General features: G+C 36.0%; 2 protein-coding genes and 3 non-coding genes across 9 annotated transcripts; 3 read left to right on the top strand and 2 right to left on the bottom strand.

Annotated features, from left to right (window-relative positions):
* The first annotated feature begins 4,708 nt into the window (after positions 1 to 4,708).
* Positions 4,709 to 13,030, top strand: LOC105148179 (uncharacterized). Of its 2 annotated transcripts, none has more exons than XM_087415301.1 (4): positions 4,709 to 5,833; positions 9,057 to 9,287; positions 9,629 to 9,807; positions 11,744 to 13,030. In XM_087415301.1, the coding sequence occupies exons 1-4, from the start codon at positions 5,725 to 5,727 to the stop codon at positions 11,942 to 11,944; spliced, it is 720 nt and encodes a 239-aa protein (XP_087271427.1). In that variant the 5' UTR covers positions 4,709 to 5,724; the 3' UTR covers positions 11,945 to 13,030. The 2 variants fall into 2 exon arrangements, with proteins under 2 accessions (XP_087271427.1, XP_011058042.2); XM_011059740.2 differs by having other exon boundaries at positions 4,713 to 5,833; positions 9,060 to 9,287.
* TRNAH-GUG (transfer RNA histidin (anticodon GUG)) lies at positions 7,210 to 7,281 on the top strand. Its single transcript has one exon. It is a non-coding gene; the product is annotated as a tRNA-His (tRNA).
* On the bottom strand, positions 8,833 to 8,905 carry TRNAR-CCU (transfer RNA arginine (anticodon CCU)). The gene has a single exon. It is a non-coding gene; the product is annotated as a tRNA-Arg (tRNA).
* Positions 9,423 to 9,495, top strand: TRNAM-CAU (transfer RNA methionine (anticodon CAU)). The gene has a single exon. It is a non-coding gene; the product is annotated as a tRNA-Met (tRNA).
* Positions 13,031 to 13,087: 57 nt separating the features above from the next.
* Positions 13,088 to 24,450, bottom strand: LOC105148255 (uncharacterized). 4 transcript variants are annotated; one of them, XM_011059883.2, is made up of 18 exons: positions 23,924 to 24,450; positions 22,988 to 23,187; positions 22,734 to 22,904; positions 22,517 to 22,653; positions 22,253 to 22,434; positions 22,041 to 22,171; positions 21,812 to 21,931; positions 21,426 to 21,725; positions 21,242 to 21,338; positions 20,870 to 20,942; positions 20,538 to 20,798; positions 20,283 to 20,459; positions 20,003 to 20,152; positions 19,770 to 19,906; positions 19,337 to 19,678; positions 17,549 to 19,259; positions 16,254 to 17,036; positions 13,088 to 14,223 (listed from the first exon to the last, which is right to left on the bottom strand). In XM_011059883.2, exons 1-18 carry the CDS (start codon positions 24,203 to 24,205, stop codon positions 13,967 to 13,969), a joined length of 5,511 nt encoding a protein of 1,836 aa, XP_011058185.2. In that variant the 5' UTR covers positions 24,206 to 24,450; the 3' UTR covers positions 13,088 to 13,966. The 4 variants fall into 4 exon arrangements, with proteins under 4 accessions (XP_011058185.2, XP_087271099.1, XP_087271145.1 ...); XM_087414973.1 differs by having other exon boundaries at positions 20,003 to 20,122; XM_087415058.1 differs by lacking the exon at positions 13,088 to 14,223 and adding an exon at positions 14,825 to 14,997.
* Positions 24,451 to 24,583: the final 133 nt, after the last annotated feature.

Genomic DNA, 24,583 nt, shown 5'->3' with positions numbered 1-24,583 from the left:
TAGATAAATGAATAATCTTTTCGCGATCAATTAAACTACGTCTGTCCAATAACTTTTCGAAAATTAAACGCCGAATTATAATTAAACAAATCGTACCGTACCGTAGATACTTTGATGAATTTTTCCGCCGAAACACCGCTAATTAGTTAAGTCCTGATAACGATTCTGCGGTTCTGAGTGGGCGCGGAACGAGCGCGAGATTATAAATACCCGGCGGAGTCGCAAAAGTAAGAAAAGTTTAATCAGGACTTGGAGGAAGAGAGGGAGGGCCAAAGAGGGAAAGAAGAAGGGAAAGGAAGGGAAGGGAAGGGAAGGGAAGCGTCCTCGTGACGACTTGATGAGATAACTTTGCCCAAGTTGTGAAACAACGGGCGTCACGATACGTGACTTCGTGCGAGGGTGAAAGGAGAATCCGTGCTCCCTATATCGCGTATTAGGGTGAGGGGGTGAAGGCGGAATGAGACTAAGGGGCCAGACACGCGACCACCTTGGATACCGCCCTGTCCTGTTCCTGAGGTGTACGACGACGATCACGTATACGAGGTATACGGCACGTTTACGATGCGTGAGAGATGACTTCCTTCCGTTTCGTGCGAGGAAACGGAGCGCATTTTTGCGTGCGAAAATGCCTGTAAACTCTTCAGCGTTGCAGGTACGGGGTGCTAACAACAGTCCACGTGACATTTCGTGTAAATAAGTTTCGGCAATATTATCGCGAGCATTTAACACGAAATGTATCGATGTAAGAGCATTAAAATAAATAGGACTGCTCTTGCACACACACACACACACACACACACACACACACACACACACACACACACACATATATAATTCTTCGAGATACAATGTTATGTCCCGAGGAGAAGAGTGCACTCACTTGAATGCAAACAATCTATGCGAAATACAAAAAATCATCTGACTCACAAGTCCTTAATGTACGTACAAAGGACATTTGCACGTACGTCGTGAGCCGTCCGAGGGACGTCGATTAGACCGATTACCGTCGGGGTCGTCGGGGGTGGGTTCGGGGATGCGTTCGCCAGTTCGCCGGCTCATCACGTGACGTGATGTCACGTTACCTGGTGGTCGCCGACAGGTGTTCAGGTTCGCACGAGGTTCGTCCGATCGCGAGCAAGGACTAGGCGCGGAAATACGGCCCGTTATCGGTACAAATTCAGCTACATAATGGTAATGATCAGTACATCCGAGCAGCGGACAACAAGAAGCGCGCTCGTAATAACAATGTTCTCGAGATCGATCTCTTCACGGAAGGAATGTTTCATAAAAACAGTCTTTCTCCAAATAAAAAAGATGGGAACGCCTTTCCGTGACGTCTACAATGATACTCGATTAGACGTCTGAAGACAGAAAAACGCGGAAAGATCTTGGGATGTCTCTTTGAAGGGATATAAATGCAGATTCCAAAATATAAATAAAAGGGATAAATCGCGTCTCGTAAAGTACAAAAGATTTTATATATATATATATATATATATATATATATATATATATACGGAACGGACGGAAGCGACGTACGTTAGTTGAACGCGCGTTTAATTTCTCTCGCAGCGCACGCTGAACTCGCTTGAGAGGGACATACGATTGTTTCGAAGGCGCCTGTAATTGCGGCGCCGTGGGATCACGACCACGTGGCACCGGTCCTTCGCCCTTCGCCTCGCCCTTTCCTTCCCCGCGTCCACCTGCGGCTCGTCGTTCCCTTCCGCAGTAAATTAGATATTACGATACTAAATGACGTTATTTAACCCGCGACCGTGCGTGCCCTACCACCGGGAGTTGAATTGTGCGGGTCTATGACATTGTTGCGCGAGCAACGCGCAGGTGTACGTACATACAACAAAGTCGCTCGCGATCATCGCGATCTTCACGATTGCATTTAGATCTTCATGATTCCCATTTAAACACACGATCGCCCATGATTCGACACTGATGAAAAAGATAGAAAAATTCAACCGACACGTGACACTTTAAAGCTTAATCTGTATGATACTCTTTACTATTTTTTTTTATTTTCACTCTTGTCTTTTTCTCTCCTTTTTGACCATTTCGTTTTGCAATCATTCCGATTTCTTGTCTCTTCTGAAGGTCTTTCTGAACTTTAATCTTTGATAATAAAAAAAATAGAGGAGCAGGATAAGAGACAGAAAAACAAGAATAGAAAGCAAGAAACACACAGGAAGCAAAGAGTACATTGTAGATTAAGTTCAAAACACGTTTGAAAAGAAACTGAGGGGGGGGGGAGGAAGCATTTTTATAATTATTCTTTGCGACTCTCTTAGACTCTTCTCAATGTTATCCAGATAAACGCTATCGGACAGTATAACGCACGTGGTAAACGATCGCGAAGGTTAAAAGGACACGGAATACGATCGCGAGGCAAAGGTAATCGATCTCTTGACCGTTAATCGCGGGCTAGAGGATAATTACAGGACGGGCGAGTTGCAACATTAATGAGAACGAGGATAAGAGAGGGACGGGGGAGGGGAGCGATCTAGTACAGCACGCGCCGCCAACTAATTTACTTCATAATAATTACCAGCGGTGCATTAAACATTCGTACGTAGATAATGTGAAAGTGTCAGGTGTTGACTGTCCCAGAGGCAACATTAGAAGGCAAACGTAGCGTACGTTAGCTACGTGGTGGATCTATTGCGAGACCGCGTTGAGGCGCGCGTGTATAACATGCTTCTCCGCCTCGCATGTGTAAGACTCGCACCTGCATCGCCGCCCGAGGTCTCCCAGAAGGACGGCACCTAGGGAAGAAGATCGTATAATTTCTCTGAAAATAGAGCAGCCGAAGAATCGCGTTAACTCGCCCGCCCCCGCGTGCGAAAGTTTCCTGAATTTCCGTACCGATTCGATCAAACTTGCCACGAGATTCGACCTCGCGCGATCTCTCGTGATTTTTCCTCATATTTTTGAAAGTCCGCGTTACTTCTGAACGATTCGGAGAAAGAAGATACTTTTCTATCACTTGCAGTATTTTGTTTCTTTCGTACTATACTCCTGATTCTCTAAATTTTAAGCTTATCGTTAATCAACGAGTGCAGTGTTTTTTAAAATAGTCTTTTTAGCACTTTTTTTTTTATTTCTTTTCTGTCTCTATTTCCTATTTTTATCTTATCATTACCATTCGCTTTATATTCCCTCTTTTTAAAAGATTTACTTTACGACAAACTGATTTCTTCCTTACTTCCCTGATGAAAATTTTTCTCATAATTTTTATACAAATTGGAACATTTTTCAGAAATATTCAAAAATATTTAGAAAGTTTACATTTTCTCTCAGAACTTCTCATACAAGTGAATTCTGAAATATTCTGAAATTTTTCATAATTTTTAAAAAGTATTTTTTAATTTTTTAGATTTTGTAACATTTCATCAGAAATTATATTTACGAAAAATCTTAAAAATCTTACGATATTTCGTAATTAACATATATGAACAATTCTGAAAAAAGATGTAGATTTTCTGAGAAATGTTCCAATTTGTATAAAAAATGTGAGAAAGTTAGAAAATTATAGGGAAATTCTAAAAAATTATATGAAAAGTTCTGAGAAAAATTTTCATCAGGGAGGGAGGCTTATCTTTCTTTTATATTAAATATGCGAACGATACAAAATATGAGTACGATGAAAAATAAATGATGAATGATTTTAAAAATTATGCATGTCATATAAGAATTACAGATCGAGGTCGTGTAAGATATGTATATGTGATAAGCAACGGCGATCAGTCATCGCGAGGCCGCGACGTATTGTCGAGCGATGAACCACGCGAATCGCAGATAATACAGGCATAATGATTGGAAGATCAGAATCTCTCCGGTTACCTGAAATTGCGGTACTGGTCGTTATTCTTTCGCGACAATGAATACTTTATATTGCGCTATAGCCTATATTATTCCTTCATTATGGGCTAAATGGTGTAATCTGTAAAATCAGTTTTGAATATACAATAGTTTTACATTAAAAATAAATTCTACAGTAAAATAATTTCTGAACCTGATTATTCGATATCTGAAAAAAGAGAGAACACTTTTTCTTCCTTCGCTTATTTAACACACGAAAAGAATTTGCTGAAGTATGTTTAAAAATTTAGCTAAATACAAATCTGAAAATAATGGATGAGTTTTTGTTGGCTCAATTTTGTTGGACCATAAAAATAATTATGTAGAACATTTAATCGTTGATAACAATAAATGCTACAAAAAATGTTAACATTCTAGCAACCAGTTTGTGTACCCATATAATTACTTTTGATGATTCAATAAAATGATTTTTAGATCCGTAGTATAATCTAGGTAAATTTTTAAATACTTTTCGAAACCGTTCTTTCCATGTACACGAGTTAATTTGTAACATAATTGTGACTTATGTGTATATAAAATTATATGTATAAAATAAATATTATTTAAAATTCGATTCGAATAAATTATATTTAAAACACAAAACCTTGCAAATTACAGTTACACATTAACTCTATTAACTCTCGACACTTCATAATGTCTCTGAAGATAACGTGTGATTTACAACAGCACAATAAATAATAATGCATTAATATCCATTAGTATCGAAGAGCACAAGAACGTATAGATCTCGAGGGTTATCTACGTGCGTCCTTTCGCATATCGTGACCTATTATGTGCCGCGGATTGCAGATTGGCCTCGCGATAAGAAAGAGGTACAGTGATAAGAAAGAGGTACGGTGAGAAGAAAGAGGGGTGAGTATACCGCGATTGGTTAGAGGATTCCGCGCCCGCGTTTTACCTTGTCCAACGACCGACGATCATATCAACGGCGGCAACGAATCAACCGACGGCATAATAACGCGCATGCACTTGGAGGCGGGGTGTTCGATCACCTTCAACGAATTGAGTGGCCCCCGGTGCTTCGTGACCGCGATGTTGCAATACATGATGTGACGTGGCGCGTTATCGCACTTGATGTAGCCGAGTATCCAATAGCCAGGGCGAAACTGTTAATCCGACTGTCGCAGGTAGTTCGTTACGGGAGATCGAGGCTTTCTCTCGTGAGAAAGCTCGAATCTTTGCGGAATCGTTATCTTTGAACTTTGAATGATTTCGATTAATTCTTAGTATGATCGAGTTTTGCTCGAGACATGACGAGTGATTCATAAACATTGGGAAGATATAAAGAAAATGCCGATTTTCAAATCCTTTGATGACAAGATTATTCAACATCTTTATCATCGTGTGAAATGCGTGAATAGTGAAAAAAAAAATCAGATTATAATATCAAAGAAAATTCTGCATCAACGAAGAGTTTAATATATTATGTAAAACATTGGATTTAAATTTTTCTATTTTGACATTATTTAACATCTTCATATATTTTGTAACTTTGTTTGCATAAAAAGCGCGCGTAAGAGAAGTGAAATATGTCATAAAACACAACAAGAAAATAAGTACATGTTTTCAAGAAGAGATTTTTGCACCGTAATCAAGCATGGTTCATTGAACGGAACGTTTCGCTTCCAAGAAAGATGTAATTGTCGGCAACTGCGGAACAAGTTATGTTTAAAGGGACTCTTAAAGTTTGGCTGATTTTTTTAAAGACCGTTCACTTATGTACCAACTTAGATCGTAACGCTTGTATTTCTCTCGACAATTAAGAGTAAATTATTGGACAATCGGAGAGGTGCGTAAAATCCACCTCGCGCATTGAGAGATACTTTTCGAGAAATGAGTTCGCACTCTCATGCGAGGACATTGTGCACCGGAAACGCAATCTCTGGCGCATTCTCGGCGCTCCATCTCCTGCGGAGTTACAGCCTATTTGCTCCGAACTCAGGTGCGTAAATCCTAAAGTTATAACGTAAGAAGACCAGGTGAATACCAATTTCAAAAAGTGCGCAGTCATTCAAAGTAATAATGATATTTGTGACCAATCAGGAATTGGTCTCGAATTTTATAAGCCAAATTTTATTGTCTCAAATTTTACAAGCCAATATAAAACTATTAAAAATTAGACACTAATCAGAAACTTGTCCTAAATCATATTCAATTGTTATCAAGCGCAATATTACACCTGGTGTTCTCATATCATACGAAGTTTATCATATGAAGTTTCCTTAATTATAATTAGAGAAAAGATAGATGGAGAAATATGTTTTGAAAACTTACATGGCTGCGTTCAGCAGAATATTTGTTTTGCAACTGTTGAAAATTTTCTTTGCTGAGATAGAACTATTTTTCTATAGAGAAATAGTTCTATCTCAGTAAAATAAACATTCTGCTGAACGCGGCCAATCTTCATCGCGGATTTTTCAGTTGTTCTAGAACACTCTGAAATTAAACATTTCTTTTATATTCTTTTATCTTTGAAAAAGTGTTTGGGATGTAACGTACGATGTTATTTTTTATTTGCCAAAGATAATACTTATAAACTGAATTCATTATTACTTTATCTTTGATATTTCGAAAATTTCCCGCGTAAATACACCGGCAGAAAAATGTACTAAATTTTAATAAATATCTATTTAACAATGCCAATTAAATATTTATTAAATGTAAACACATATTTATTTAGTACGGGATCATTAATTTAATTTAACTATTATTATTTTTTATTTAGCAAATATTAATTTATTCCCAGCAAACGAGAATGGATTGAAATGAATTGAAATAGATTCAGATTTGTAGAAATATTGATTCACGAATATTAAAATGAATGCTTTTCAATCCTGAATGCATTTTTATTCATTTATAGGAATTGCATGGAACATATCTCTCTGCCTTTCAATCTAAAAATAATATTAGCTTTTTCTGCACAACAAAACAATTGTGAATACTGTTCAATTCAAAATTTTGAATAGAAAATGCAGTTTTTCAATCCAATTGCATCCAATTGAATCTAATTGAATCCAATTGAATCCAATTAAATCCAAAAAAAGTATTTGCTATTTAAAATACGCATTCGGATAGAAAAAAAAATTTCAATCCATTTTAATACATTTTAATCTTATTTACTAGGTTTGTGCTTCATATTTTTGCGTCAAAATGTTATATTAAATAAATATAGAGATAAATTTAAATATGTCATTTAAATATCATTAAATATATCTTTTATTTATCACTTGCTGGCTTTCGTTATGCACAAGTAAGCAAGTTGACCGATATCTGAATTGATCTGTGATACTTTCCAAGCTTCTCTTAATTCCTCCAGTAGCCGTGATCGTCTAGTGGTTAGGACCCTACGTTGTGGCCGTAGTAACCCAGGTTCGAATCCTGGTCACGGCAATGTGAAAACATTGTCACGGTGGAGGTTTCTTTTTTTTACACAAATTTTATTTCTTATATTTTTTTATTAATATCCATATCTATTAAAACAGTTATGTTAATAAATAACGTATTATTATATTAAACTTAACAATTTCTCGGAATAATAAATTCAACATCAATACTTATTAAGCAATTTATTACGGAATTCGTGCAAAATGTCAAAAATAATTATAATTTAAAATTATATTTTAATATTAATTATAATTTAATTTAATTTAATAATTATTATAAATTATTGTTACAAATTATTATAATTTTTATTATGATAGTTTTTAAAATAATCATCAATCTCATAATTCATATTACAAGCAATTATTATTTATTATTTTATGCAAAATATCAGAAATAATTATAATTTAATTTAAATTAATAATAAACATTTTTCGAAATTATTATTACACAATGATAAGTTTAAAAATATCCGTTTATAGTTCATATCACAAACAATACTATTATTTATTTATTTGCATCTTTGTTAAAAAAATAATGAGAAACGAATCGTTCGTCTCATTAAATCTGTTTGACTTTTGCGAGCACATATTCTCGTTATGTCGGTTGTTATGAACGGTTGTCTTATTCGTAGCATCGTCATTATGTCGGTGTTTTCTTTTCTAAAATTGTAACTGCCGCTTGAATAGTTAACGTCCGAGAAATTTTACGGTTTGACTTAACAGCCGCGGCAATTCGCGCGAACGTTAACGTTTGCACAGTTTCGCACGAACCAACGAGTCGTTGTATTATCATCACGACATTTCGGGACCCCAATATTTCATCGTCGGTAGCATGCACGTAGCGCGCGATAACTGGACGAGGTAAAAGTTTCAGCTCTGGCAAAGTATCCAAATGTCAAATAAATCTTGCATCGATCAAGCGACCGAACAAACTGCGTTTCACATGCAGTTAATTAATCGTGCAGGAGAAAAAGGAGGGAAAGAGACGAGTGTTTGTTACAGTTTATAACCTACATTATCAATAACTAATTTGTACAAAAAGTTGTAAATTAAACAAGAAATTAATGAGGTGTTACATATGTAAGAAAAGATACGTATGATATTTATTTCATTGTATTTTTAATAAAATTAAATAATAACACTATAAGAATTTCTAAAGAAATGCCACTTCTTTCTTAATTTTTCCACAGTTTGTATCAACGATACGCACAATATTATACATATATTGTATTAAGACTACAGTACAGATTTTTACATAAAGTTGCATAACGAATAAGACACAAGATATAAAAGAATCAATCATACAGTATAAATCATAAAATAAAGGACTCTGATTAATTGATTTTCTGATATCTTATACCTTATGCGTTATGCAGTATTATGCAAAAATCTGCTGCGATCTTTATGGTTTCTATACAAAAATTCGACCAATCAGAATATAAAAAGAATAATCGACTGTGATTGATGAATTTTTTACGACTTAAGACTTTTAAAGCTTAGATGATAGCTTATTTACAAAAGTTCATTATTTTAAAAGGAATAAAAAAAAATATAAATATACCCCTGGTGGGACTCGAACCCACAATCCCCGGTTTAGGAGACCGATGCCTTATCCATTAGGCCACAGGGGCGGTCGGTGGAAACGTCTTTAAATCACATAAAGCTCTATCTAATAATTTAATTTTTTTTTAATTTTATAATACAAGATTAACAAAATGTAATCGATCTAACGCAAAATATCTTTGAGTTAATAGTATAATATAAAATTACCATTTTTATTAGCAGATCTGTGCAGATACGAAGCATATCCATCTCGAGATTATAGCTTCGTCGAGCCGGATATTCTATCAAGTTCTGTGCCAACGGATTCCTCATCCTCACCGTTAACGTCTCCACCGTTATCAGCGACGTTCTCGCTCCCAGGAACTTTGCTTCAACCACCCTTTCTAACAGCAATGCCACCCTTGATGCAATCGCTGAGCGTGCCTCAAACCCTCTCGACTTCCTCCACAGGTAAACTGGAATTTCTCTGATTTTCATTTTTTAACATTTAATCCTTTTTATATGCGATCTTTCGATCGCACTTTTAATACTATCTGTACGGAAGCGCTGTACACTTAAGCATTGATTGATATGCCACAGACAAGTGCCTCGGTAGCGCAGTAGGCAGCGCGTAAGTCTCATAATCTTAAGGTCGTGAGTTCGATCCTCACCCGGGGCATATTTTTTTTCTTTTTTTTTATATACAAATGCACTAGTCACATTACGTTCCTTGATAACATACAAAAAAATAATACATATATTTTATAAAATATATATTTTTAAAATAATACATATATCGATGGCCAAAACAGGTGCTATGAGCCGTCACTTCGTTACTACAAATGGCATAGCCGCTCTTCATAGAAGACCTAGAAGCGAGAAGAAACCAATCCCGGACGATCAGAAGGATGAGAAATATTACGAGAGACGTAAACGAAATAATCAGGCGGCGAAAAAATCACGAGACGCCCGCAAAATCAGGGAAGACCACGTAAGAACGCATGACTTTGAGACTCGACTTCAATCTAACTGTGATTATAATACATATATAATTCTATCGACGGAAATGTCCGTGTTACAATTTCGAGCTACGTAGCTCAATCTTCCTTTTCGAACAAAAAAATATATTAGGTATACAACTTTGCTTCCGCCGTTTTTCTATGTATGGCTTTAGCGGTAAGTGGTGATCGAAATAAATAGATCATAGACGTCATAAACTTGGGCATCTCTCAACATAGCCCTAGAAACATTAATCGATTTGTGTCTGCATCATAAAGTTATTCTCGATTGAAAATGTCAGTTTACGAGTCAAATTCTCATCACTTGCGGGAGGTTTTAATTTTCTACTTCAATATGAAGAAATCTGCGGCTGAGGCTCATCGAATGCTCTCAAATACTTATGATGAGGCCGCTATTAGTGAAAGAACGTGTCGTGAGTGGTTTCAACGCTTCGGTGATTTTGTTGACGTCGAAGATCGGCATAGTGGTGAAAGAGAGAAGGTTTTCGAAGATGCAGAATTGGAGGCATTACTTGATCAAGACTCGTATCAAAATCAAGAAGAATTGGCACGATCATTGGGAGTGACTCAACAAGCCATTTCAAAACACCTTAAAGTCATGGGAATGATTCAGAAGCAAAGAAATTGGGTGCCGTACGAGTTGAAGCCGAGAGATGTTGAATGGCGTTTGTTTGCTTGAACAGCTGCTTGGAAGGCAAAGACGGAAGGGATTTCTGCATCGCATTGTGACTGCGAAAATGGGCGAAAAATGGGTTCATTACGATAACCCCAAGCGCAAAAAATCATGGGGAGTTTCCGGCTTCTATCCATGCTTCTACGTCGACGGCCAAACCGAATATTCACGGCTCCAAGGTCATGCTCTGTATTTGGTGGGACCAGCTCGGCGTAGTGTATTATGAGCTGTTAAAACCGACTGAAATCACAGGCGATCAGTATCGAACGCAATTGATGCGTTTGAGCCGAGCATTGAAAGAACGGTCGCAATACAATGAGAGACACGATAAAGTGATTTTGCAGCATGCTCGATCCCATATTGCGAAAGTGGTCAAGATATACTTGGAAACGTTGAAATGGGAAGTCCTACCCCACCCGCCGTATTCTCCAGACGTTGCTCCCTCTGACTATTACTTGTTTCGATCAATGGCACACGGCTGACCAGCACTTCCGGTCTTATGAAGAAGTAAAAAATTGGATCGATTCGTGGATCGCCTCAAAAGATGACCAGTTTTTTCGACGCGGGATTCGTACGCTGCCCGAAAGATGGGAGAAAGTAGCCAGCGGTGGACAATACTTTGAATCATAAATGATAACCAGTTATAAGGTATAACCAGTTTTTTACAATAAAGCCTCGAATTTCGGAAAAAAATGGCGGAAGCAAAGTTGTACACCTAATATAATGATGTAATTAACTGTTAATTGATTAATAAAATACTTGACAATTAAATAATCACCGATTTTATTCTCAAATTTCGATACAGCGCACGATGTAAACTAAATTCAACATTGACAAGAAGCAAAGCATCATCATAATGTCATTAAGATGACGTCATCGAAATGGCTTTAAAATGATTAATGCCAGCATCTGCCAATGTTATAGTTTAATTTTAATCTTGTTATAATTCAACTAAACCTTTATCTTTTTCCAATGCCCATTTCTACTACTGTAGATAAATTTTAATCTTGGTTTATAACTTACTTTTTATTTTTTTTAATTCTAAGAATTAGAAAAGGATATAGAATAAATTAAACCGAGATTAAAATTAATCTACATTGGTACATAGAAACGAGCATAAAAATCACTTTTCAATTAGTCACGATTCATTTTAATGTCATTTACAATATTTGATGTTATCGTAACTTACGTTATTCTGCTTGGAGTTTTTAATTCGTGTATCTATATTTTCGCAGATTGCATTAAGGGCGACGATGTTGGAGCACGAGAATGCAATCTTAAAGGCGCAGATAGTGACTCTTCGAGAGGAGGCACAATCGTTACGGCACATGTTGATCAAGCAACATACCCCAGCGATACAATCGATCGAACGATCGCTTTCGTCGATGACACCTGTGACACTCTCTCCTCCGCACACCGCAAGCCTAGATTGTTAATTTCTGAAGATTTCTTCGAAAAGCGTGTACGAATATACTTAAATATAGAAAACTCAATCCATGCAATTTACACAGACACGTTCACATAGTAACTTCTACAGCAAAAAGTTGCACAAAAGTTACAGCAACACTGCTGCAATATTACATGTTGCAGCAATGTTGCAAAGATTTTGCAGTGATATTGCTGTAAATTCTGTACTGTATGGGAAAAAATACGCGCGAAAATAATCTTTATTACGTCTTTATTCGTAACGATCGATTTTTATAAAGTAAAACAATTCGGAAAATATCCCGTATTGTTAAATATATTTCTCTTTCTCTGTGTTATGCAAATAACAGAAGAATCCGAAGAGATTTAATTCAGAGATTTTATTATTTATTATTGTTGAAATTATAATCAATTTTAAGTGTAATTATATATAATTGTTGCTTAAATGCTAATAAACAGAGATGGTTCAAGATATATAAACGGAAACTGATGTGTTTTTTTTATACAAATTAATCATCCCAAAAGTCAATTATTAATATCTCGCGAAAAAAGAGTAATTCTCCATGAAATTGTCAATTACTCGATTAAAAAAATTTACTATTGAGACATCTAGCGGCATACCGCTAAAAAATAAAACACTTTAAAATTTGTAATCAACAATCGGTATATACTTAAAAGATAATTATAAAGAAATTATAATCCTTTTTATATATACAAATACTTAAAAAAAAAACATTGATATTACATTTTAAAAATAAGAAGATGGAAAAGTTGGATAAAAATATTTAAATAAGGTATATCTATAATATGTGTGTGCATTTTTGCAAAGTAGATACGCTGTTTGTGAAGTTTTTTTTCAAAATGTCTCATTTAATTAATAACAACATTCCTAATTCAAGTTCTTTCTGTATAAATTATTTTACTTTTTTTTATAAGAAAAATTAGAGACAATAAGGACATGATAAATAATGTGTGGCAGTGATTTATAATTTATATATATGTATGTATACATAATACATATATACGTATATGCACACGTATATATGTATGTGTTGATATTGATTCTCTTTTCGTTTTGTGTGTGTGTGTGTGTGTGTGTGTGTGGTGTGTGTGTGTGTGTGTATGTATAGGGAATTTATATACACTAAAAAGAATTAGATTGTCGCCCCACATGCCTATCTTATTTACCGTATAAAAAGTACTTTAATTACAATACAATAAGAAACATTGCGACGTACATTTGTTGAATTATGTATATATAAACCTTCTCGGTGTGCGTCTCTATGCTAATTTAACTATTTATACGAATACAGGCTACTCCTACAAGGAGAATGTAAATACAAAGACACATAAAGATGATACATAGACGTTCTAAGTAGATAGAAACGCGCAACTATTTTTATTTAAAGAAAAAAAAACAGAAAAAAAAGGAAGAGAGAACAATGTATACGTCCAACTATCTATTATCACGCACATCTACGTGTGTGTATTCGCGTCGAGTGACGCAAAGTCTCTAATTTTCACCGATGCGAGACTTTGCAAAGCTGCAAACACAGCATGTATCTTCTCGTGACACTTTTTAACGACACTGTCGCGTTTAACTTTACAATCATACTTATTCCTAAAGTGTCGGCGAGATCAAATTTTTACAAATGCCATTGACCTCGTCTAGAACGATGCTTTGAACGACATCTCGCGAAAGAAACTTATCGTTCGCAAAGAAAACTTATATCTCTAATTACAATTAACGATATACATATACAATGACACCATCTGATCGTTATACGGCCATGCCGTCGTCGTTCAGAGTTCCTACTCCGTTCCTTCACTCTCATACGCTAACATTTAAATATTCATCTAGGAAGGCATTACATACTTGTTTTTCTGTAAAAACCCAGAATCGATGACGATAACAATGTCGACAAAGACACGAATCGTTCGCAATGCAATTGCGTTCTAGACCGCGCGTCGATTCATTGAAAATGGCAGTAATCGTGGATGGTAACGCAGGATTATTCAAATCATTATACAAATCAATTGGCCGCTATTACAGCAGCCGCCGCCGCCGCCGCCGCTGCTGCTGTCGACGACGACGACGTTGACGAGGATGACGACGAGGACGACGATGATTTCTTCTTCAGCACGATATCCTTGATATTGAGATTGACTTTCTCCTTGTGCAGTGGCGGTACTGATTGCAGACAGAATCGCTTGAAGGCCTCCAGCTCGCGCTCATCATCGTCCATTTCCTCGTCGTTCTCGAGGTCTATATCTTTGGGCGTGAATACCTCTGTAAAAGACACGCTCTAAATACTGGATACACCGACAGCCCGCCTGCGAGTGCGACAATAATTGGCAAAATCTGCTGTGCATTACTTCTCTTTCTCTTGTCTACTGTGTGGGTAGAAGTATAAAGAGATGAGAAAAAAGGGCGACAACAATGTCAACGTGTGTTTAACGTCTTGGATATCGTCCAGACAATGTCGAGGCACTCGTCACGCATATTCGTGGAGAACATAAAATCAACGAAATATCCATGTTGGATTTGCGAACGCTTCTCGATGACGACAACCCACATGAACAATAGTACTCTATTAGAATCGTTATGCTTCATTACCAATATAGTTGTTAATATTCGTTTTATTTTTCCTAACTTTCATCATCGTTGTCATTAAGATATTACTCAAAAATGTTTTAAGAAAACTGTCCTGAGAGTTCGTCTTTGTCTTCTCTTTTCTTATAAGACAGTGAAGTAACTTTAATATAATATCGTACAGAAAGAAAAAAAGAAGAAAAAAAAATAAAGGAAAGATAATGAGTGTGACTACCCATACTTGTACAGCATTTTAGGAAACGTCTAATCCGATAAAGGGGAAAAGAGAGTATAACATTGAAAAAAAGTAGCTCGCTCTTTTATTTAATATTATTAGTAGATTTAAAAAACATCATATACTATATCACATTCATGTATCTATCATCACAATAAGACGACTCCTATATTGTCAATATAGATCTAGTCGAGTAATTTGTCCATTAATTTTCATCGGTCGCGTTAAAATTGAGACTGAAAAAGATATAATAAAAATATCGGATATGATTTTATACCAGTATTTTTCGGTTTTATCTATTTATATATATATTTATAAACATTATATATATATATATATACATATATATATATATATATATAAATAAAATATATAAATACAAATATAGGATATAAATATATATATATAATATAAATATATATATTTTATAATACATTTTGTTATATCATTTTATACGATAAAACTAACTCAATATAAATATCAATACAATGTATGTACTAATATACAGATAATTTTTCAGTGTAATACGTTATTATTATATAATACTGATATAATATAATTCTATGCTCATCCAATAAATTGTAGTAAATTCTCTCTATCATTATTTAAAAAAGATATATAATAATATTTAAATAAATTCGGAATTTTTTGATTATTATATATTCTAATAATCCAGTATAATTACAAGTTTCTAATTGCAGTTTTATCAAAATAAAAATGCGATATACACAGTATTACCGTTGGCACTATTTTCAGAATTCAATTTCTAATTTAAAATAATCTTGTATTGTGTATGAATTTTCTCCCGTCCCCTATCTTCCATTATCATACATTCGTTCATCTTTATTGTATTTGCACGACGCCTTTATCGAGACGGCACTGCCTCACGTTCTGCGTTTAAATGGGAAAAAAAATAAAAATCGCAAAAATTCATGTCTACATCCAGATACAATTAATTACTCTTTAAAAAAAGAGCAAAGTAATTTGGATCGTTGGAATGAATCTTGTGGATCTGAAAAAAATTAAAGAAAGAAAATCTCACTGACCATTTGACTTCTTTTTTTCCTACAGCGATCTTCTCAAGAAATCAAATCTCTTCCTCTACTTTCCATTCTCTTTTCCTTCTTTCATTCGCGAATACTTGATATCTCAAAAAATTTTTATAATAACCTAGCAGACGACATAGTATCCTAACGTAGGGCAGTGCTCTCTCTCTTGACGCTCTCTTGATGCTCTCTCTGGCACGAAGTGAAAGAAACAAAATCATTTATATAGTGCGATGAACCTACAAGCGTCCAAAGGAGATACGTATGGGTAGTTTCCTTCATAAAAGAAAGAAACGAGGATTTAGCCGCTGCGAACGTGAGAAACAACCCGGGGAGGATGCGTGCTGTGTAATGTATTTGTGTAATGTATAACGTGTGTTAAAGAAAATAAACAAAATGAAAGAAGCAGATTTACATGTTAAAGTCTGATTATTGTTGTTTCTCACCAACGAGGTCCAAGTCATCTCCGCACTGTCCCGTGCCGCTTCCGCGTTTTTTCTTTTTCTTGCTCTTGCCACTGCTTCCGCCGCCATTGGCCAAAGTAGCGTTTATTGCCACTTCTTTCACCGCCGTACACTTCGCTGATGCCTGTCGCGCGTCCTCCATACTCGTTGCCTCGGGTCTCACCTTCGTCAGGGTGACGCTGGTACCCTTGAGATTGATGCCGTTCTCTGGTATCGGTTGGCCATTTGTCATCTGGCTGATCTGGATATTGGCGAGCTCGGACAAGGATGACGTGCAATCTGACTGCGCGCTCAATCGACTGCGCAATTCCGCCAGGCTCGATGATATGACACCGTTGGCATGTTTCACGCTCAGCTGACCGCAATCATTCGTTGTCGTTCTACCCGTCGATGACGACGATAAATCGCCCTTGACTATGTAATCTGGCTTAGGTGGTGACGTCAAGCCCGCATTGATCGCCTGTTGCAGAGCCGGACTTCGGATCGTCACCATGCCGTTCTCCGAAACTTTAATGATCGCAGCCTGCTGTGTCGGTGGCACTTTCATCGGTCCAAACGATGGATTCCTGATAGTCACCATGTTAGTTCCGGGATTGTGCAGTATCCTCGCCGGTTCGTCGATCATGTGATCATTCACGAACGCGTCGTTGTTTTGCACCGGCGACGAAACCGCAGTGTTGCCCGAAGTATTGGCCGAATTCTTATTTTTCTTCTTTTTCTTTTTACCGGTAGTAATATTTTGAGGCTGCGAATCTTTCGATGAATCTATATAGAGAAAATAAATTAAATTTGTATAAAATATTGATGAAAATAACATAAACCTTGAAAATATAAACTAATGTAAACATTGACTAAAAGACGAACATTTTATATTGGGGGAAAAAACATTTAGAGATTTATAATCTTTAAAGATCCTTCCAATGATTAATAAATAATATTTTAATTTTTTAAAGAATTCCATTAGCTCTTCATAAAGCAAGAACGTGGTTGTTTTTATTATACAAGTTGCCTGCAAAATAGAATAAAAGCTTTAATCAATTAAAAAAAATCATGCAATTACAATAAAAAGATCTAATCACAATTGTGTTTATTTTCTAAAATCATTGCATGAATAAAATATACATTTACTTTCCTGAATTGAAGACTTTAATATATTAAAAATTAAATATCGCATATTAAAATAAAAACTTAAATTCTCTTATCCACAGCAAAATATTAAGTTCGTAAACCGATCTTGCATGTGCTTCTTTTATTTATCTACACTAATTACAGCCTACCTTTCTCGTTGACTTTCGGTAATAGATCTTGCTTGAGCTTGCCCGTGTCTACCACTATGACGTTTCCACCACCCTGCGAACTTGCGTAACTCGACTGAACACCGCTCATCGGCGCGGCGATAATGGTAGTTTGCTTAGGCGGATTCACTGGTTTTGGCAAAGGAGCCGTTTTGATTGGAAGTGGTTTTGGCGGAGCGTCGACCTTCGTAATTGTGATGCCCGGTGGTAACTTAAGATTTTCGATGTTGATTTTGGAATTTGGCCCAATATCTTTAAATTGGCTACTAAGCGATGGCGAACTAACTCGTTCGGAACACGTACTTTGGACTTCCGTGGGTACACGTTGCTTATTTATGATAGTTTGATTCGTTTTATTTACATTATTTTTTTGAGAATCACTCTTATTTGATATTCTTGAATCATTCTTATTATTCGCATTATTATTATTATTTTTATTGCTCTTATTGGTGTTCGACTGCAGATTTTTATCTTGCTGTTGTTGTTTCTTTGCTTTTTTACTAATCATGGATTCGTTTATAACCTGATTTTGCTGCTGCTTCTGCGACACTGGCGTCTGAGGTGGAGTACTCGCTTTATTCTGCTTTTTGTTGCTAGCGTTTTGTTGATTTTTACTTTTATTCACTATATTTTGTTGCTGCAATACATTTTCCTTGTTCTCCGTATTTTTTTTATCTTTCTTCGATTTGGAATTTTTGCCTTCATTGACATTTTGCTGTTGAATTTTCTTCTCGTCTGCCTGTTTATTATTTTTCGATTTCTCGTTATTTACCTGTTGCTTCAAATTCTTACCGTCATTGGCTTTAATTTGAGTCTGCTGCTTCGAATTATTCGATTGCTGTAATTTATTTCCCTGTTGCAAGGGATTATTGCTGTTAATCGCCTTGACTTTTTTCTTTTTTCCGTTGTTACTTTGATTTTGTTCTTGTTCCGACTTGTGAGAAGGTTCTTTAGTCTGTCCATTCACTAACGTAAATAGAACCTTATCCTCAGCTGGAGTTTGGCCTTTTAAAGTGATCGTAACTGTGGGTTCAGCGTTGTTCGAATTTATCTCTCTCCTAATAGTAACTATTTGTGGTTGAGATTCTGTATGTGTCGTACTTTCAGTTTCTTTTGCCTTCGCTTCTTCCAGTTTCTTCATTTCCTTCTTTAATTTTTTCCTTTCCTTCTTCGTTAATTTTTTGTCGAGTAAATTGACGTCCGATAACTTATTGGCATTATTCGAATTGTTTTTTGTAACATTATTAATACTTGCTGATAGCTTGCTGCCTTTATTGCTATCAACTTTCGCGTTACTCTTATTCCCTTGGGTAGAATTCATATTTCGTACTTCACACTTTTCTGTACTATTAATACTATTAATCTTATTTTTTGCGTTTGAATTTGCAGACATTGCCTTTGTCTTGTTACTCAAACTAATAATACTATTACTACCACAGTTATTACTATTATTGCTACAAACTTCTTGCTTATCCTTTTTTCTATTGTTTAATGGTTTTATCGTAGGTAAAGATACTGATGACGATGTTGGCAAAATGGAAACCTCAGGTAAATTACATTGAGGCAATAGTCTTTGAGGTACAGGTTTTTGAGGATCGACAACAGTAATCGTCACCTCCGGTGTCTTTTTTTGTAATTCTATTAACTTTTGTCTCTCTGCCTCTTGTCTGTCCTTTTTCAATTTTTCTTCAAGCTGTCGAAAGAATTAACATTAGTTAACATTATATAAAATTATATACGAAATATAGCATAATTCGTTCTTAAACAAACCTTTCGTTGTTTCTGTCTCGCTTTCTTTTCAGCCTTCTTGTTGTCTTTCTTTCCGCTTTGATTACCTTCGATAAACTCTAATAACTCCTCTAAATCTCGCTGATCTCGTTGATCATACTGGGTCGTGGACGTCGTCGAAATTGGAGTATTTGATCTGAGAATCGAATTTGTCATGGTTTTGGATTCAGAGTTAGCATTAGGAATCGATGATTCCGATGGACTTTTTTGTGGACTACATCCAGCTGCAACAGTCTTACACTTTTTCGCTTTTTTCTTCGTCAGAAGTTGTCGCAGTCGTTCCCGCATTTCCTTATAATTTCGACTCACTGGCGCAACCGACGGCTAGAAATAATAAATACACTTATCAATAGTCACCACTCTCCAAATCGAATAAACGTCTCTCCACGAGATTTTTTTTAAATATCTAACTCACCATTCCGTGACCAAAGACTTCACAGTAGCAACAGTCGCAATGTCTTATATTAGCATCTCTCTGTGCGGAACTACTCGTAGAACATGAATCTCCCTGACTACTCCCTGAATCCGAACAATCACCGTCTCCTGAACTCACTGAAACAAATACAAGATTAAAATGTAACGTATAACGCCCAAATGAGAAATATAACTTTGACAGATATACACAATATATATCCGTTGTTTACTAACAATCGTTACATGACATTCTCTTGATATGTTCGACGTTGGCTTGCTTGTGACACGCATGCGGTGTATGATTAAGTGGACGAAGTCTAGGGTGGGAACACGGACCTGTATTTTTCGTCAAATCTGGAAGCAGTCCGTGCGAATGAGTGTTACCTATGATTGCGTGAAGAAAAGATGTACATGTATGAAGGTGTACATAATGAATATGGCAAAAATGTGAAAAAGAGATTGATGACGACATGATGAAGATACAACGGAGGAATTACTCGCTACTTATACCTACCCTGATGCATGGTGTGATTGTGAGTTTGTGTTGTAGAATGCCTCATTTGAGTTTGAGCAGGTTGTGTGGCAGCAGTCTTTACAACAGGTTTCTCACTTGGTTCTGGATTAGTTTTTACGATAGAAGTCGGTGATGTGGCTTTGGGACGACCATTCGCTACGACCGTTTCAGGTATGGCTATTTTCAAAAACATTATATCATTTAATAAGCTAAATAATAAGTGAAAATCCAATAAAAATCTTTTACATCACTTACATTTAGGCAAGCAAGGACATATATCCCACTTGCGTCTTGAATTCAACAGACAAGGACAGGGCGGACTTTCTAAAATTTCTTTTTTTCTTTCCGTTATTTCTTGCGCGTGTTGATAAACACACAGACAAGGTTCCGTCTCAGGCGTCTTTGAGCCGATATACTTATGCAAAGTGTCACGCACGCCCGATTCTTTCTTTTTTTTGTCCTCATCATTTAAATTATCTATTTTCTTTTTAACTTGCGTACAACTTGTGGGTATTTCTAAAAATGCATGTTATTTTTTTATTTCTCTGAGACATCTCTGTCATTATTAATTTATTTTATTTGCTCACCTAGAAATCCATTACTAAGGGATGGAAGAGAATTTATCTCGTCCCTCTCGGCATTTTCGTCTTTATATGTATCCTATAAAAAAATAATCAGTATAAATTACTTTCAGAAATTTTAGACAAAGTATAATCATAAGGTTATACATAACAATAATTTTTATTTGATTTAAAAGTGTTCAGACTCGTATTAGAAGTACTAAATTAGAAGTATTAAATAAATAATATATTTTTACTTTTTCTAATAAAACCTATTAATTTATTTTTACTTTTTTTTTTTAATATATTTACAAAAAGAATATTAAAGAATTAAAAACTCAAAAAGATGAAACAATAATCGTTAATAAATTAATGTATGATTTGAAATAATTTCTTTACCGTATGACTTATTCCAGTTTCATTGCACGTATAACATTCGCATTCTTTTCTATTTTCAAGCCCATTTTCCATATCGCCTGAGTCGTCATTGTGAGTTCTGTAACAAGTCAGAATTATTGATATTTATGATCACACAAATAAATAAAAATCGAAGTATGACTCTTTACATATCTATATGACATACCTTACTGATCTAATGGCATATTGCGCCAACTGACACGTTGCACGTGTGTAATCGTAGCAATTAGAATCGCCTTGTCCAGCGGCGTCTACTTCAGTGGCAGTTAATGCCCCGGCTATATCCGCTAATTTTTGATGTTGAGCTTTATTCCAATCATCTAACAATATTTGAACTATCTCTATGCTGGATGGCATAGCTATAGAATCTGAGCTAAAATCTAATACTGGACTTAAAGGTGGACTATCGCTTCCAGATGTATGTGCAATGAGCGATGAAAATTGTCCATGGATCTCTTGCATTTCACTAAAAAATTTGTTGCAATAGATTAGTGAAAATCATCGGAAAAGAAATTTGTTAGTTTTTTAGTATGTATGCACTATGTATCTTACTTTCCGATATCAGATGTTTTGTTTAACATACTGCGCTCCATAAATTTACGTGTTGCTGTGAACAATTCCCAAGCTTCTCTAATTTGTCTAAGCCTTGTCATACGAACGGCTTGTTCTGCACTAAAATCATATTTTGTTTAAACAATTCTATTTTTCGATCTTTTTATTATCCAATTCTATCAAGATGTTGGAAATAATGACGTAAATAGTATAATGTTCTTCAACTTACTTATATTTATCCATCCATGGCTCTGTCTCAGGCCATAAATTACCGATTCTCGTCATTTCGTCATCGAAAGATAAATATCTATGAACGAGAGTTTGGTATTTGGAGCCTTTCAATGGTAGAAGTTTTCTCAACTAAAAATGCAAACGTGCACGTTTAGCTTTACCAAGTCGCAAACGCCATGGATGTTTCTTCAGTAAAACAGAATATTTTACCTGGCCAATAAACGTAGGTAAATTGTTTTGCACTAAAGCGTCATTATATACATAAATCTGATATAACTTTTTGATAAAGCAGTCCCACGTCAAATTGAAGTTGAGGCACTTTTTTAATGGTTTTACTAATTCAGAAATTATAATCGCTGTCGATACGAGAGCATCATAGTCATTCAAGAGACCTGTATTGTAAAGAGAAATCCAGATAAACTTTACATCTATCGTGATATTTTGAAATTTATGTTTACAAAAAGTAGTACTAACCAGTAAGAAAAATTTCAGCTAAATTCACGCTACGATCGTGTAGAAGAGCAAACAAACGAATTTTTACTTCTATCACAAACTCTTGCGCTTGGCTCACTAATCTCATGAAAAGTTGATGAGAATCTCTTTTACATAATCTATAATGAAAGAAACTATTACATAACAATTCACGTAACAATAATGGTGCAAAGAATTTCAATATGTAAAAATTTCTTACTGAATAACAGTATTGTGCATATCGTTAGTGAATTTGCCACGATGAGATTGTGGAGAGTTATATGTATGAGTTTCTAAAGCAACGTTAAAATCAGTACGTATGTACTGCCGTAATTCTGTCCATAGATTTTGGAAATTCATAGCCTTTTGCAGCTCCTCTCTGAACATGTCTCTGCACATACATAAGATACTTTCAATTAATGTCACATTCTTGCTTCTCTCACTTCTTCTTGAGATTCTGATTGGTGACTTTACCGTTTAGCTTTGTAGTCAGCTGTATTATCACAGGAGCACGACTCTTTCCCGAGACGTGACTGACTATCCATAGCTGTTGCAGAGGAGTACAGCTTGGCAAGTGCATCGGTGCTTACTAAAGACGACTTACGACGATCTTCATCAGCCGCTCTTGCACCTCTAATAAACGCATCAATCACACGCTGATCAGTCGTCCCACACTATAAAGAAAGTATTTAATGGAGTAAACTTATTTATGCAATATAATCTGTATCCGCAAGAAAGCAGTGTGAAAGTTGACCATTTAATTAGTAATATCAATCAAGATCCTTGTTAACAGTATAAATATTAAAAAATTATTATTAAGAATTTTTACTCTAAAGAGATTAGGTCTCTCTATCTATGTCTATTCATGTCTGAAGTATTATTATGTATAATAGATTGTTGTAAAAACAATTTAATAATATGAAATATTTATTGTTACATAAATAAGATACTTGTCTTTGTTAGTAATATAATTATTTTATTTTGTCAACTGTGTCATTTAAATTTCTTTCAAAGTACTAATTGATACATTATTCAGAGTCTGCTAAGATATTAATTCCAACTATTCAGAATTCATGAATCAACTAATTCAGAATAACTGACAAGGAAATAACATGAACATTTGTTTTCGTGTGGATAATATATCACCTATGTACATGTATAATATTAAAATTATATCAACAGATAACATATTAAATTCTTGAAAAGGAAAATTTTCACAGCTGACTGAGTTTGCAATAAAATTTTTTACTTCAAGAAGGTAACAATTCTCTTTTGACAGAGATTTCAGGTTACAACACGCGAGCGCGTCGGTCTTTAAATTATAAAGATTATTTTATTGAAATTAAATCGCTCGATCACATCGCCGACCACATTCGGTTCACGCAAAACGTCAGAACGAGGACAACGTACCCCAGTGGGATCATAGTCCGCGACCGCGGGGAACACGCGGGCGTCCCCATTCTCGTGGTCGCTCGGTGTATCCGTGTCCCGGCACGTCCAGGCGGAATCGGTGCAGCTGTCGACGGCGATGACGTCGTTGCAGTGCCGTTTCATCACCGTCGCTGTCGAACCGCCGTCGTCACTCATCACTTCGATTATGTCCCTTTTCCCAGTGATGGTGGCGACGGTGGTGGTGGCGGTGGTGGTGGTGCTCTTTTCGAGTCGACCGTCCTCGCCGTCGCTGCCGCTCATGACAGCGCCACTACGCCCGTTTCAGTGTCACACCGATGCACCGTGTTCCAGGCAACGGCCACGGAATCGATGCGAAACTGTATCACGGCCTTTACCCGGAACCGCGTAAACACCACAGGTCACGCATTCGGATTTGTTCGGACGTTCAGAGGTTCGAAATTCGGACTCGACACTTGCAACCCCTCTCAATATGGCGTCTCGCGTGCGACCAGCAACGACCAGTTCAGTCCGCGCAACCGCGCATCGACCGACATAGTGGCGCAACATCACGGAGCGCTTCAAACATTATCTCCGCTATTATTATCAGTTGATACAGCAAATCGCTTCTGTACTCTATATTTTTCCTTTTCTTTCTCGAGATTCTCAATTAGGGTCACG

The sequence above is a fragment of the Acromyrmex echinatior genome, chromosome 1, assembly GCF_024713525.1.
Source record: "Acromyrmex echinatior isolate Ae372 chromosome 1, ASM2471352v2, whole genome shotgun sequence".
Lineage (NCBI taxonomy): Eukaryota > Metazoa > Arthropoda > Insecta > Hymenoptera > Formicidae > Acromyrmex > Acromyrmex echinatior.
The sequence above is the reverse complement of the archived record's forward strand: the minus strand, read 5'-3'. Positions and strand labels throughout refer to the sequence as shown.

What these genes read in the sequence shown, in the direction of transcription:
- LOC105148179 (XM_087415301.1), top strand. Translation starts at nt 5,725, where the DNA reads ATGAGTTCGCACTCTCATGCGAGGACATTGTGCACCGGAAACGCAATC. An exon ending in CCTATTTGCTCCGAACTCAG is followed by an intron (nt 5,834 to 9,056) that starts GTGCGTAAATCC and finishes CATTTTTATTAG; the next exon opens with CAGATCTGTGCAGATACGAA. An exon ending in CCTCTCGACTTCCTCCACAG is followed by an intron (nt 9,288 to 9,628) that starts GTAAACTGGAAT and finishes TGGCCAAAACAG; the next exon opens with GTGCTATGAGCCGTCACTTC.
- LOC105148255 (XM_011059883.2), bottom strand. Translation starts at nt 24,205, where the DNA reads ATGAGCGGCAGCGACGGCGAGGACGGTCGACTCGAAAAGAGCACCACC. An exon ending in CGGACTATGATCCCACTGGG is followed by an intron (nt 23,188 to 23,923) that starts GTACGTTGTCCT and finishes CTTTCTTTATAG; the next exon opens with TGTGGGACGACTGATCAGCG. An exon ending in ATGCACAATACTGTTATTCA is followed by an intron (nt 22,654 to 22,733) that starts GTAAGAAATTTT and finishes CTTTCATTATAG; the next exon opens with ATTATGTAAAAGAGATTCTC.